The sequence below is a fragment of the Puccinia triticina genome, chromosome 5A, assembly GCF_026914185.1.
Source record: "Puccinia triticina chromosome 5A, complete sequence".
Lineage (NCBI taxonomy): Eukaryota > Fungi > Basidiomycota > Pucciniomycetes > Pucciniales > Pucciniaceae > Puccinia > Puccinia triticina.
Window position 1 is genome coordinate 1272169 of NC_070562.1, and position 16446 is coordinate 1288614.

At 45.4% G+C, this 16446-nt stretch overlaps 1 protein-coding gene across 1 annotated transcript; it reads left to right on the forward strand.

Moving 5' to 3' along the window:
* Positions 1 to 9765: 9765 nt before the first annotated feature.
* On the forward strand, positions 9766 to 11173 carry PtA15_5A139 (uncharacterized protein; the record flags this gene model as incomplete). The annotated part of the gene is made up of 7 exons (XM_053168870.1): positions 9766 to 9988; positions 10054 to 10260; positions 10363 to 10576; positions 10657 to 10789; positions 10862 to 10888; positions 10968 to 11058; positions 11139 to 11173. The coding sequence occupies 7 exons, from the start codon at positions 9766 to 9768 to the stop codon at positions 11171 to 11173; spliced, it is 930 nt and encodes a 309-aa protein (XP_053020124.1).
* Positions 11174 to 16446: the final 5273 nt, after the last annotated feature.

Genomic DNA, 16446 nt, shown 5'->3' on the forward strand with positions numbered 1-16446 from the left:
TTTTCAGAAAAGTCTCACAAGCAGATTCTTCATCCGGTGATTGTTAAAAACTTGCCTTCTCCAAAGGTAGTTTCCCAATGTGGTAGACGGAAAAGTGAAAAATCAACAGTTTTTTCTCATACATATATTTACCCACCCTAGGCCTCAAGATACCACCAAATGGACCTCAGAAATGGATTCTAAGGCCAATTTTACCCCTAGTCACCACTGGAAGCGCCACTGGAACCCTGCTGGATTGGAAGTTACACCCTCTTGGACCCTCCTGGACATGGCCAGCCCCAGTCATCAACCTGTCACACCCCTCAAGTCACCTTTCCCAGGTATACACATAATCAGCCCCAGCCAAACACATACTCTTTTCTATCCCTCTTATCTCCACTGCATATGCAGGGGACCAACCCCATTTCTTCTGTATTTGACATGTCCCCGCTTCATTTATGCACCCCTTGCAGCTGCATGCAGTCTTCTGACCCCATTTCTGCACTCCTTGCATTATTCTGACACCACTCCTGCACCCCTTGCATGAGGTGCCCCTTTATTTGACATTTCCCCACTTTGTTTATGCGCTCCTTGCATTAGTATGACATCATCTTTCATTTCTCACCCCACTTTTTGCCTGTATTTAGTATCTTCTGACACCACTTGTAGGCAGCCCACCAGCTAAAATCCCTCATCCAGGGTCCCCCTTGTAGCTAAAATCCCTCACATTTTATTTACATACCACCTTGTAAACCCCCCTCCTCCCTTGGGGTTCACAAGGAGTCACAGATGACTCCCACATGTCACATAGTCAGATATAGCCCGGTTCACTTCCTTCCCTGGTTCAGCAGAGAACTGACTAGCAGTCTCTCTGAACCAGGTAAGTCTCTTTCTTTCATCTCTTGTGTTTCTCTCTTCTCATCCTTCTAGTAGAGAGAACTTACTAGCAGTCTCTCTGAACCAGTGCAATCCAAACTCCCCCCTTTGGTTGGTCCTAGAACTCATCTTCAGTGCCCTTTGAGCTCTCCTCTCCGGTTCATCTGCCTCAACCAGTGAAGGGGATTCTCACCCCTTACACACCTTCACACTTACCATCACATCTATACCTCACCACAACCCTCATATTTGCAAATAACTACTGAACTCACTCTCAACTCTCACATACCTGTCATTGAACAACTTCATCTGGAACTAGACCAGACCTATCACTTGATTAAAGCTTGCCAAGCTTAGCTTGGTGGGTCTTGTTATCTGATAGCAGAAGGACAGAGTTTTGCACCTCCATCATCCCCTTCACCATTCAGCAAAAGGGCTATACAACCACTTTTGAGTCTTACACCAATCAATTAACATGCTCTGCTATTCAAGACTGCTACCGGGAGGTTTTAAACGTGAGAAACTTTCTTACACTCCATTTTTTTGAATTATCCTCTAATACTGACTTGGAAATTCATATCTGTTCCTGTTCAGAAACATACCAATGTGTTGTACCTTGGGGCTGACGTGTGGCAGTCACCCAATGGTCATGATATCCTTGTGATTGCTATTTATTGTTTGGTTGAGGACAACGGTGGCAAATTTGAGCTGGAGTCTATGCCCTTAGATTTAGTTTGGCTCACTAAGAGTCACACTGGTAAGTATCTGGCTGAAACCATGCAATTGGTTGTGAAAAGTTTGAAGTTCAGCATAAAGTAGGATCAATTAAGTATATTCCCCCTCTCCTCACATTTATTTTGGCTGACTGCTCATTTTTTCTCTCAGATTTGTGGCATTATGACAGACAATGCTTCAAACAACTTGTCAATGGTGGCCGAGATTAAAAAGTTCAAATGGTGTCGATTGAAAGGTGACTCTCAGTGGATCAGGTGTTATGCACATATCTTTAACTTGATTGCACAATCAATATTGAAAACATTTTGTAAATCAAATAATAAAACCAAGAGCAACCAAAATTCAGGTGAAGAATTCAAATCAGAAGATGAAGAACCTGCAATTCAGATCCGCAGGCAAGTGCAGGCAAAACTTGTTATTGATTGCTCAATCTTATCTTTCCCATTCCCACCTAGATACAACAAAGATACATCCATTGATGACACAGAATCTACTGCCAAAAGCATGCTATCAGAAGGATATGCTGACGATGATGAGAGTGAGCCTGAATTATCATTGCAGGACATCCATGAATTGAGCAATGAGGATGAGGACATCAATCTTTACACCTCAGCTTCATGCAAACAAAGTTTGGCTAAGGTACGTCCAGTTATTCCTGCCCCCCACTTGATCAACCGTTCTCCACTGAGACATTATTTATGTTTTTAATCCTAGTTTCGCGCTATTGCTTGCAAACTTTGAAAATCACCCAATTCAAAGGCCGATTTTGTCGAATTATGCGGCAAAATGAGTTGTGATAAGCCCCACAACATCGAGAGAGACATCCAGACATGACGGAACTCCACCTTCAAAAACAGGACTGACAATTATTTGAGTGTCAGTATGATTTGGCAAAAAGACAAAAAATATGGATTAGCTTGGCAATATCATATCAACCAGACCAACATCCATTTGGCACGGGACCTGGTTTCCCTACTTGAGTTGTTCTATGAAGAAACTCTTCAGGTATCTACTCATGGATCGGCTTGCTTAACTAATGTCATTGTGTTCATAGATGAGATCACCAAGCATCTTTCAAATGCAATTAAAGGATCCGGAAAAAAATACCTGCCTGCTCTGCAAAATGCCTGCAGATTTGGTCTCCAGCTCACAAACAAGTATTACACCCTCACTGACTGCTTGCCTTTATATCAGATTGCCATGGGTATGTTTCTCTTTGATATCATTCCACTCTGTATCAGTTAGATTACCGCTCAATGTACTGATCATCCTTTTTGATCAGTACTGCACCCATCCTTCAAAGACAAGTACTTCCAGATCGCAGGTTGGGAAAGAGATTGGATTATCAAAGCGGTTTGGCTTACACATGAAATTATTGAATGTTTTTACAAACCTGAAACCGAACTTCTGATGTCCAGTCAGCCAACCAAATCAATCAAGGTGGGCGTGTGTTGTTAAATACATTGGTAATTTGGAATCTTGGCTGACAATGTATCTTTTTAGCCCAAGACCGGAAATATTGCACAGCTTGCCATGGCTGCCCAAACCCAATCTTCAAGTGATCCCATTGACATCTGGCTATCTTGTGGCCTGCTACTCAATGATGGCTCCTGTATAAACTGTTGTAGGGTGGGGTGGACAAACTCCACATTTGGAGTGTGGAGGGCATAGTGCGCGGGCAGGATGGAGCAATAGATCTTCAGACATTCAGGACACAACATAAACGCACTCAAGTGGTGGATGCAGCAAAAAAGAGCTGGAAATTCACATGGAGGGCTGGCACAAATGGCTCTTGATGTCCTGAGCTGCCCAGGTGTGGATCCATATAATAACAGGGAAATTATTTCACTTGCTTAGCTGATATGTCTGAACTTTATGCAATCTAGCTATGGTGTTGCAAGCCTGTCTGGGCACTCACCAAAGTTTGGCCAAAAAAAGGCCAAGCGCGCATGGCCAACCCTAAAGCCCGCTTGGCCAATCCTCAAGCCCGCCTGGCACACTCCCAACCCCCGCTTGGCATATTGCAAAGTGGGCGGGGTTCGGCACAAAGCCCCGCTGGGCCGATTTCAAGCGAGGGTGCCACGCACGCCAAACGCTGTGCCGGCCATCAAGGAGAGAAGTTTCCCTCCTTGATGGTTGGTCTACAAACCGGACAGTGAGAAGGGAAGACTCCCTTCTTGATGATCAATACAAGTATCACCCACCGCGAAGGGAGTCTTTCCTCCCCGATGACCAGCCTACAGAACGACCATCGAGAAGGCAAAGCTCCCTTGTCGATGTCCAATGTGCGATGTTGAGAAGGGAGAACGTTTCCCCTCCTCAAGGGCACGTTGTTCTTGCCTTTTGAGGCAGAGACGAGGGCTGGCGTCTCATGACCGGCGTGTTGCCATTGGCCCAGAGCTTGATCTCGGCCAAGCGGGACTTGGCTGTGTGCCAAGCTCTGCCCCCCGCGCAAGCTGCCCAATCAAGCCCGCTGGGCACATACCCAACCTCCGGAGGCACTCGGCCAAGCGGGAGTTGGGTATGTGCCCAGATGCGCTTGCAACACCATACTTTGGTTGATGTTGAATGTGCTTTTTCCTTTGGACGTGATTATGTATCAGAAAAGCGACACCGTCTCAATGCTGTATTGATCAGTAGGGGAATGGCTGTAGCCTTTTACTCAAAAAACAAGTTAATCAAACCCGGTCTCCTCAATGAGTGGAAGAACAGTCTTGTGGAGGAAAAAAAATAAAAATACAAAGGGAAAAGGTAGAAAAAAGTGATACTCGTTTTACATAGGATTGGAGATTGTTTTTCTTTTATTTTAGTATATAAAGATTGGAATGAACAACAAAAAAGTCTTTCAAAGTATAGTGGCGGTACCCGCTCACGGGTGCCGGGTCTGGGTCCGGGTGTCTGATTTGAGCCAAATTTGCAGGCGGTACCCGTACCCGGGTCCCAATGGCCATCTCTATCTCCCTGCAGGAGGGTGTTGACTCTTGAGTGCAGAAAAACCTAGCTTAAGTTTAACTAAGCCTCTCAAACAGAGAGTACGGGAGACCCTGCCCAGAGGGTGCTCTGTAGGAGAGGCTTATAAATAACGTCTGCAGGATTGCAGACAAAGAAAGGATTTTTAATCCCAAAAACACAAAAACATAATTTACAAATCAATGACATATCTAAGTATATTAAATCCACACTTTTGTGGAAATTTGGTTCATGGGTTCACCCTCCCCCTTTCCAAAAAGGCCCCAAAAGGGGGCTGCCAGTGTGGCAGTGGCCAACTTGGCAATGTTTCCCACATTTCCCATCTTTTCAGGCAGAAGTATGTTTGACTTTGCTGCTGTGAAAATTAAATTTAAAGTCCCCAAACATTAATGCCTCGGACTGATCCCCCAATTCATGAAACATGAATGAAAAGGGACCGGATTCTCCCTCCTCTGCCTGTTGCAAATGCAAGGGGAGAGAGGCGGGCAAATGGTTGGTTTCAAATGAATTGCTCAGCCTGCACAAGCGCAACAGGGGAGGTTTTTTTTGTGTGTTCTTTTTTTTTTTTTGACCAGCCTGTGCAAGTGCAGCAGGGGGGCAGAATAATACATTTTTCCTGGGGCAATTGCAAGTGCAAAGGCGGAGGGGTTTCTATCAGCCTGCGCAAGTGCGACAGGGGAGAGAGAAATAAGATTAACCCCCTCGGGCCCCTACAAAGGCAAGGGTGGAGAGGGTTATCGACCGACGGATTGTGTTCTACCTCCGCAAGTGCGAGAGGGGAACTGGATCCGTGGAGGATAGGACACGGCCAGGACGCCTTTTTATGTTCACCCCATCAAGTCAAACCCCTCATTTTCGCGGACGACCTGAAACAGCAGCCCTGATACATCGTCCGCAACAGTCCGCACCCTTTCGGAGCAATCAAAACAAGAAACTGCTTGCGGGTTGGTGGCGCCTCCAACATTCGCACCCTTGCGACGCTGCGCCATTTAAACCCGAATTAGGAGCCCGTCTACTCGCCTAGCTCACTCTACATACTTGTCCCCCACGAGCGTTAATCCCCCCCCCGGCTTCGACGGAGGCGGCGGTGGCGGCCAGTCAAGCCACCCGGACCTCCCCGACAGTCCGCGCACCTTCCCCGCTGGCCTGGTCTCTCCGGACACACCACCATCCAGCAAGCCCTTATCAGATGAGCCCGGCGGGTCCAAGCCGTGCTACTCGCCCCGCACACGCGGCCCTTCGATTCCCGTCGCCGCTGGCGTCTCCGGCCCGCGCGCCAGCGGCGAGGCTCGCACCACCCATGCCGGCGCCTTCAGACACTTCCCCCCCATCATCAGCCTCAACGGGGTGCGCTACTTTATCTTCCAGTTCCCGAAGCTGCGGGCCAATCCCAGGGTGACACCTCCAAAGCCAGTGGTGCCAGGCCTCATGACCATTTGATGGCCCCAGCCGGTGGTGTCCAAGTTATTGGGCTCATGCAACAACCCCAACTGATATATCTTGTTTTATTGGGAGTACAACTTGGTGCTGAACTTGAGTCTTGAGCTCAGACCTACCCCAACATGAAATTATGCTGTTTGTGAAGCTTTTAAGGTCAAACAAACTTTGAATATTGTAAAAGGTCAAGTGAATTGAGTCCTGGACTCAATATATTTGCAGCCCAACAATCATGAATCATCAGACAAAAGGGAAAAAAACAATCCTGAAACTGGACAGAATTTTGACTGGAATGGAGGCTCATTTTTATAAGCTGCTGAATTTTCTGTCAATGTGAATTACAACTGGTTCCACTGAAAAAGTGAGGATAGGTTTCTGCAACACTTGATGAATGACAAAAAGACCAATGTGGCTGTAGCACATCTGAAAATTTGTATCTTTTGAGCAGTACTTTACATGCAGGCAGTGAAACAAGAAGGTTATTCACAGTCAAATTTTACAAAACTTTGGAGCTAGATTTAAGACCTATATGACCAGAATTCAAGAATTTTGGTAAGATGGAAAGCAGCAGGTGATACTGATCAATCAATGCAATTAATCAACTTTTGAAAAAAATGTTCATGAATACCTTAAAATGTGTCCTACAAATTTCAATTGTGAAACCCCCTAATTATGAAACACTCATGCTTGTATTTACCTTGATATCTGTGAGCCTGTGTCTCTAAAGTGACAACATGACAAAAGTAAGTTGGGTGGGCACTGATTGAATTTTTTGGGATAAAGAAATACAAGCAGTAGAGAGAGATGATCTTTTATTAAGATTTAATATGGGCCAAGCTCTAACTGGAAATGTAGGCTGCCAACTGTGCTGAAAGAGTGCAACAGTCTCCACTCACACCAAGGAAACGGTGGTGGGAATCAGAAGTAGGGTTTCTACTCTGCTCTGGTTTTTAAGGTCTTAACAAGAGATAACCTGATTGATCTTTGAGGGTTGGAAGAAGGGAAGAGAAGTCAAGAGCAACAGGGTTTCCTCTGATATAAACAAGGTCAGTGAAAGAGGGTACTTACTGTCAATTAGAGATCGCTGAGTGGACCCGGGTACTCGTGGCGGGTGCGGGTACCTGCGGTCATTTTGGGCATATTTGCGGGGCATTGCCAGATGGCTGATTAAAATGAGCGTAAAGCCTGCGGGGGTGTCCGTTGCGCGGGTGGCAACCTTGGCCCTTGTGCCTTTGGCCGCTGGGCTTGGGCCTTGGGCCGGCGGTGGGCTGTGGAGTTGACGCCCTGGGGTTGCGGCGGCGTAGCCGCCTTGTACTCTAGTTTATAAAGAAATCTGAATATAAATTTTTCTTGACAGTACTGATGCACTCTCACCTGAATCTTTGAGGCCAAATCTTCAAAACCAATTGAAGGGATCTGTTTTGAAGGTCAAAGGAATCCTGAAGGATATTACATACTTATTACACGGATGACGATTGGGATTGAAAGGATGAGACCAGCATCAAATGAAAGGGGCTGAGGGGGCTGGCTGAGGTTTGATATTTTCACTCCAGCCATTTGCAATTTCTTTGTCACTCAAATTTGTGACCTTGTGCAGAAGTCCCCCCCCCCCCCCCGCGCGAGGAATGGCTTCGCCGCCAGTCACAGGGTTAAGTTAGCAGAAGAACCATCCAAATGTCACGGGTCTTGTGATATTTCCATACTTGATCAATGCATTCAATTCCGGCAGGCGCGAGGGACCGGTTGCGCGACTTGAGGCCACTCGCCCCGCAAGATGATGCTTTGCTTGCCCACCCAGTCCCAGAGCAAGAGTACGAGGGGGCTTGCAATCCGCATCGTTCAGGGGTCTTTTCCGGCAAAAATTCAGACCAGGGAAGATCAGTCGATGTCAGAACTGACGCACCTCAAGGCTCGACAGGCGCGTTAGCATTGTCCGATACTAAAGGGCAATCCGTCAGCAGAATGTGCTGAAGGTGAATGTCTGGTGGTGTCGCGCATGAGGGGAACTAGAGATATGACCAAACATGCAAATATCGCAGCTGGCATAACCGCCGGGTGGTGAGGATGGTTGATCAAGCGATAAACATGGATTCATCCCCAAGTTTGCTCAATAATGGTAAATTTATCTCATCCCTGAGGCTGGAGGCCGTATAAAAATTTTCGTCGGGCGTAAGTAGCTAGAGCAAAAGAGATCGCAGAGGACTACTCCATCACATCAGCTGGCGACTGCTCTCAACTTCTCACTGGCACCTTCTCGAATGACTTTACTTTCTCGAGCTTTGTTGTCGGAGTTACTCTCAATTTTGCCCTATGATCATCAGTCCCATACCGTGTTAAGCCCTTGATGGCATTGTTCTTCGCGCTGTAGCCGAGCATGAATCTGGTGTATACATAGATATACAGATTTAAGTACTCCTGATGAAGAGGATAAAGGGGCAAAATTTCGCGGTGTGACTGTGCCAAAGCCTTTAACTACACAATTTATTCATATTTACACAAATTCATGCCTGCCAGCTCGGTCAATGCCTGAAGACCTGCAAAATTCGGCTCATGCTTTGGTCCAGCTTTGCTTAACCCTTCAACTGAAAAGGGTACAGTGCTCCACCGAGATTACATGTTGATGTTTCCTGCGGAATGTCCTTCTGGAATCTGGGTGCGTGCAAGTGGAGTCATCTCAACCACAGAACCACGTGCCCATCTTGTAGAACGGATTTTGTCGGGATGAAGGTCGGGCTTGGGCCTGCTTGGGCATGATTGGATTACATATTCATGAATAATACGGTTCATAACTTCATTCTGTATTACATAGAGATCCCAATTGCTCATTCAAAGAAAATGCTCCTACGAGCATACATAGGAGAAAGCAAGTCTACAGCGATAAAACTGTGCCGGGTTGATGGCGGAATCAGCAAGCCAAGTTAAGGGTTAGCGTGGGCCGTTCCTAGAACTGCCATGGGCTTATCGGCGTGAATCTTGGTTTTACCCTGTTGTACAACTCGGGCTCCAGAGCACCCCGCGCGACATGATCCATAGATCGACACATGCGATGCCTGCCTTGTCAGATATGGTTATACAGTAAACATCATGATCCACTCAAATGATAAATCTGGCAAGTTGGGGAGATTTTCAACTCCTTTCAAGCAGCAATGCTGCCCCTATGTTGCAGACGCTCTTTGTAAGACAAATGCATACATGCACCACATGTAGAGCCTAAGTCCCGCGCGGCTGTGAGGCCCAAGTTTGCCCTCAAGGATCCATGCTTTGTTTGTACCTTTCTACAACCGAGATGATTTAACTGCGTGCCATCCATTCCTTTCGCCTGTCGTCATCCCTTCCCAAATCCCTGATCTTACCTGACGCACGTTGCCTGTGTGGCTCAAGAGATCAAACTTAGTACTACATTCTTTCTAAATCACGTCAAGGCGCCTTGGGTTCTATCCTTTAAAGAAAGCTGAATTTTTCCTTAATCCTTACATAAAAACAAGCACTCCCTTTGCTACCACTGCCGTTCAACCTTCTTCCACCGATTGTCGATCAACCCAATTTCTTAACCTCTATCACAGCATTGACCGTACTCAACTCATAACCCCCCTCCATCTTCAACTGGACGGATTCAAACAAAGTTAATCAATCAAGTAAGTACTCTTCGGGCCCTGACTTGTATGTTAATAATGCCATAGGCGTACCTTGATTCAAATTACCTTACCAAAACTCCATTCACTTATTCCCCCTGAAAAACAAAGGAGGTCCCCTTCCAGCCCACCCAATATGAGGTCGTCGACCATCACACTAGCCGTGACACTGGCTCTCTCATCCTCATCCTCAGTCTCGGGTATGCCACACTACCTTGATTTGGCATCCGACGTCTCGCCTTCTGCCCGAGCCCCTAGCTATTTGATCAAGCGGTCTCTGTTTGACGGTCAATCATCTGATAACGCGCCTAACGATCTTCTCAAACGGGGAAATGAGAAAAGAAAATCGAGCTACAACTGTAAGCCCAGTGAAATGCCCTCATCCTTAAAGCTTCAAGCTGAGTTTTTACGTTGCTTTTTCAAGCCTCTGATAGCGATGAGACGGCGGGAAGTGGCGACGAAGATGATGATGATGACTGTGAGGAGTCGTCAGATTCAGATGGAGCAGTTCACGACCTCACTGAGCAGTACTACAAGATTGGGAGCAATGCTACGGGCGCTCGCGCATCAAGCTCTTCCTCCACTCAATCAAATTCGTATAAATTTCCTTCCGGATATTCATCGCCTCCCGGTAAGTTTCCTATATTTATACCTGAGTGAATAAAACGCAAGCTCTCAATCACCGTACTTAACCAAACCTCCTGGTCTGATTTTCACGAACTCAAATTTGTAGAGGAAAAGAAGCCAAGCGTAGTCAAATCTGGGATTTCGAAGGAATGGTCCAAGCCAGAAATGAACCCATCGAACGTAGAGAAACCTCCTTCACACGAAGAGTCATCGTCTTCCACAAGCTATAGTTCTTCCAGCCACGTGCATTACGGTGAAAGTGGGGGGAAGACCTCCAACCGTGCTGGATTGGAAGGAATTTATCATGGAAAAGCCACTTTGTACGTCGCCTTTATAATGCAGGAGGTTTCGGTAGTAAGGATTTCGATAATAATTACTCATGGCACCCGTCCATCCATAGCTATTCTCAAGACGGCAACCCAGGTGCTTGCGGTGCAACCCACCAGGACACTGATTACATTGTGGCCATTCAAAGTCAAATTTATGATGGAGGGAAATTCTGCGGCAAAACTATTGTCGTTACACGAAAATCGGTGCGAACAGTAACACTCAATTCTTTAACTTGTTCGCTTGCTAAAATTTAAATTTATTTGGCTTATTGATAGACTGGTCAGAGTATCAATTGTATTGCCGTGAGTGAGATTTGAGTATTCTCCGAATTTTTATGAAATGTATCAGCTCACAAGTTATCTGCTCACTTTTTATTGGAAGGCTGATGAATGCCCCGGATGTCCAACCGACCACAGTCTAGACTTATCAGAGGGTGCCTTCAAAGCCCTCGGGAACCCAGATGAAGGTCTTTGTAAGTCAGAAGAACCACGAGTTGACTCGTGAAATTATCTGCATATGCTTACAGTCACTCAAAATCCTTTCATCCAACAGTTGACATTTCGTGGCAAGTTATGGAGGAAAACTGAGCCCAGGCCCGAAGCAGTCCTATTAATTGAACTATCAGCACTGTTCCATATGTGGCAGCCCACCAGCACAGTAAATGTGTTTGGCGATATCATCAGCTTTTATTTATATTTTCCGTTCATTCTTAACGACCCTGATTCCTGATACACGGCTCAATGGTTATTAACAATATTACATCATCCCTTTAGGACCGTTTTTGACTTCATTATCATTTCGCGAAGCCCTTGTTGATCAATTTGTAGCATATCATGCGTTTTTTTTTTCTTGCGAGACAACATGTGGTATATCCGAAAATTTTCAAGCGACTCGCAATGGCTTGAGTGTGAATTATTGGCCAGAATTCCTCCTGTATTCCTTATCATTACGTCTTGAATCTGTTCAGAAAATAAAACAGACTTGGTATTTTTGGGTCGTGGGAGGTGGTGGGTTATCTACCCTCAACGTCTTAACTATTTGTGTGGTTCAATTGGGAATCGTTGTACATTTAAGAGGTTTCCTGCTCTTCATGTTATGTAATTTGGAAGGAAGGGCTGAACTTTCCTGGCTGGTAAACATTGATTGGGGACAAGTTCTCACCACCAAACCAGGTTTGGAGCCTCCCCTTCAATGAAGCCATTTAGGTGATTTCAAGTCTTCCTAAATCCAATATGAAAGCCATGATTTAAATTTGTCAGAACTCCACCTGTTGCTCTAGGCCCTAGGGGAGGCTCTTTGGTGTACTGGGCCACATTAATTTTCCCTTATCCTCTTAGTGGAAAAACTGAAATGGTGAACATGGACAAGTATCATTAACAAATTTGAGAATCTAGGCCCCGTTTGGCACCGATATAATCAGGGAGTTGAAAAATCGACTCCTGTAAATTAATTTATCGACTCCCAAAACGTGTTTACGTCGCAGGGACCGTCTCACGACGTCCACCCCGGGTCCGCGGGACCAAATTTTGACGCGCGCGGATTTTGGGAGTCGGAAAATTAATTCTTCTACCCAGAATGCGAGTCAGAATTTTAACATCACAACAAATGCCCAAAAATAAAGAAAAACTTATACCTCCTCACTGGGGCGCCCAAAGCCCCCCAAAATTTTACAGCAGTCAGAAAGTTCTCTTAAGAGCACATGGTGAGCTGCATGGCAGTAGAAAACCCCAGGAAATGGGTGTGCTACTGTGGCTCTAATTTTGGGGATTTCCTACTAAGGAAATCCGCCAAAGCATTAGCTATGGTGCCCCAAAGCCCCCCAAAATTTTACAGTGGGCAGAAATACCGCTTAAAAGCACCTTGTGAGCTTGTTGGCAGTAGCACACCCCAGGCAAGTCATGTGCAACTGGGGGTCTAATTTGGTGGATTTCCTACTAAGGAAATCCGCCAGAACCAGCTATGCCCCAAAGCCCCCCAAAGTTTTACAGTGGGCAGAAATACCGCTGAAAAGCACCTTTTGAGCTTCTTGGCAGTATCACACCCCAGTCAAGTCACGTGCAACTTGTTGGAATTCGACTTCTGGATTGTTAAATTACCTAGGTGAGTTGTACGAGGAGTACAAACTCACAAGGTTTAGAATAAATGATTAATCATCATTTATGTTGTAGATTCAAAATGTTCTGATGTAGAACACTTGATTGGCAACAATAAAAGAGCGAAGTGCTCTCAGCAGAGTGAAGTCATCGTCTATGATGATCGTCGGCAATCATCGAACTCAAAGTGAGTTCATGATAGAGTTTTTGCACATGGAATAAGAGAACTAACATTCTCTAATCACCCAAACTGCAACTCTCAACAGCTAAGTAATACTCGCCAAAAGTAAACGCTCTGGTCTCATTGATCGTATAAGCTCACCCAATAGTGAGTGAGACTAAATATTCAGATACAGATTAGTTCTGTTCACTAATGAATAGTGATAATTAATTTCTAATCAGTTGTTACTCAGGAAGAGAAACGTTAACTTACTGATTAAAGCTCTAGCGAGTAGAACTTGTATTATTATCAAGTAAAGCATCTTGAAATCTATTCAGTCATTGTTTACGCTAAACCAAAGCTGACTGAATCTTTATCATTTCTTTTAAAAGGAATCCTTATTTTAACCACATTGTATTTCAACTCTTAAATACAGAATAAGATAGCTAGCAGATATTATCTGCCTTTAAGGTATAACTAAATCTCTTTTATCACTATTGCTATTACTACAAATTGTATATAAAAGAGAAACTTATTCTAAGAAATAAAACTTTAAGTTATCTGAATTGTTTCACAACTGAGGGCCTAATTTGGCGGATTTCCTACTAAGGATATCCACCAGAACCAGCTACTGTGCTGCAAAGTGCACCAAATTTTTCATCATCAAGTTAAATCATCTGCACTAAATGTTTAGCTGCAAGGCATTAACCCACCAACAGGAATAATTTTGAGTCAGCTGGGGCTTTTGGTCATATCTACGACTAATTGCCTCCGCCATAGTTATTAGTCCCTCTGCCACAGTTGTTGGTCCCTCTGCCACAGTAATTTGTCCCTCTGCCACAGTTATTAGTCCCTCCACCAAATTGAATAGTGCATCTGACACAGTTATTAGTCCCTCAGCCACAGTTATTAGTCCCTCCGCCACAGTTATTAGTCCCTAAACCACAGTTAATAGTGTGTCTGCCACAGATAACAGTCCCTCTGCCACATTTAATAGGCAGAGGGACTAATAGCTGGTGGAGGGACCAATAACTGTGGCGGGGGGACTGATAACTGTGGCAGAGGGACTAATAACTGTGTCAGATGCACTATTCAATTTGGCGGAGGGACTACTAACTGTGCAGAGGGACAAATTACTGTGGCAGAGGGACCAACAACTGTGGCAGAGGGACTAATAACTATGGCGGAGGCAATTAGTAGTAGATATGACCAAAAGCCCCAGCTGACTCAAACTTATTTCTGTTGGTGGGCTACTGCCTTGCAGCTAAATGCTTTAGTACAGATTATTTAACTTGATGATCAAAAATTTGGTGCACTTTGCAGCACAGCAGCTGGTTCTGGCGGATATCCTTAGTAGGAAATCCGCCAAATTAGGCCCCCAGTTGCACGCGAATTGCCTGGGATGTGATACTGCCAGGAATCTCACGAGGTGCTTTTCAGCGGTATTTCTGCCCACTGTAAAACTTTGGGGGGCTTTGGGGCACCATAGCTAATGCTTTGGCGGATTTCCTTAGTAGGAAATCCCCAAAATTAGAGCCACAGTAGCACACCCATTTCCTGGGGTTTTCTACTGCCATGCAGCTCACCATGTGCTCTTAAGAGCACTTTCTGACTGCTGTAAAATTTTGGGGGGCTTTGGGCGCCCCAGTGAGGAGGTATAAGTTTTTCTTTATTTTTGGGCATTTGTTGTGATATTAAAATTCCGACTCCCATTCTGGGTAGCGGAATTAATTTTCCGACTCCCAAAATCCGCGCGCGTCAAAATTTGGTCCCGCGGACCCGGGGTGGACGTCGTGAGACGGTCCCCGCGACGTAAACACGTTTTGGGAGTCGATAAATTAATTTGTGGGAGTCGATTTTCAACTCCCTATAATTATAGGTGAAATAATCGCTGATTAATTCAATAAAAAATACAAAATTCAACATAAAGCCTCCAAATATTTTTTGTAGGCATCCTACAGTGCTGGTCTCTTCAACTGTGAAATCAGATTCAACTGATTCAGCCATCTTCAGCACCATAATACCATTATATCACTTTTGACCAATATGAAGTGATATAATGGTATTATGGTGCTGAAGATGGCTGGATAAGTTGATTCTGGGTTCACAGTTGAAGAGACCAGCACTGTAGGTTGCCTACAAAAAAAATTGGAGGCTTTATGTTGAATTTTGTATTTTTTATTGAATGAACCAGTGATTATATCACCTATATTTATATCAGTGCCAAACAAGGCCCAGGCTCTTTGTTGAAGATTGTATTGGCAAAAAAAATTTTATTGCCAAAATGAGGTGAAAGTCTATGTTTTGGGCTTGTTGGAATATATGCTTCAAGCCCCATTTGAGTAGCCAAGCTATATGATCTAATATCCAAAAATCACCAGTAAGACCAACTGTGTGTTTAGCTCACACTGCGGGCATCTGCCAATTCAGTGGGGATTCAAACCCCGCGCAACAAGTATTGCAGTGACACCTGGCTGGCTGTCCATCAGCTGGCCACTGGGGTATGTACACACACCAAACCTCTCAATGGCCTGCACAACAACCGGTCACCGACAGGAGTACGCACTCCTCTCAATGGCTGGCCCAAGGACCGGCCATCAGGAGTAGTCCTTGTGCCGGCCATTGAGATTTTTCCACACTCCTCTTGATGACCAGCATAACAACTGTTCATTGGGAGGAGGAGTCCACACTCCTTTCAATGACCAGCACAAGGACTGGTCATTGGGAGGAGGAATCCATACTCCTCTCAATGCCAACACAGGCCGGTGTTAAGAGGAGTACATGCACCTCAATGCCCGGTCTGTGCTGTCCATTGAGGGATGTGTGTATGTACTCCTCCCAATGACCGGGCCTTGGTCCAGCCATTGGGAGGAGTGCATACACCTCTTGGTGACCGGTTGTTGTGCCGGCCATTGAGAGGTGTCTGTACTTGTCTTGACGCCGGTGTGTGCTGGCATCAAGAGGAGTGTGGACTCCTCCCGATGACCGGTCCATGAGCTGGTCACCGAGAGGAGTGAGAGGAGTGTGTAATCCTCTTGATTGCCGGCACAAGGACCAGTCATCAAGAGTTTGTTATGTACTGCGGTGGCCGGCTGTCCAAATGCAAATCAGCCGGCCATATGTTGCTGCAGCTGACGCTGCATATTCTGATAATATATGCAGCTTCATGATGTTGCTGCAGGCCCCAGCAACAGCAAGATGCCCGCAGTGTTGGTATAAGAGCAGCTCTCATGAATGTAGAAGGTTGTGGGTTCAAATCCCACAACACACAATTCTTTTCACCTGAGTAATTTCAACAGGGCTGCCACAACAAAATTTGCACTGGAAAAATACTGTAATCACAACTCCAACTTCAAAAAGATATGCCCCATTGAATTTTTGATTAGAAACCACCCACAGCACTTCCCAAAAAGCTTGCTTTGAGGGGGGGGTCAATTTTGACTTTTTGCAGCACCAAATTTTTATGCCTCACCATCCTGTATTGAACCCAGTGTTGGGTTGTCTGTTATTCTGCTACCATGATGTATCACCACAGTATGGAGGGCTTTTGGATCAACCCATGAGCACTACCAACCAACCACCCAGCTGGCAGCCACAATTGTCTGTA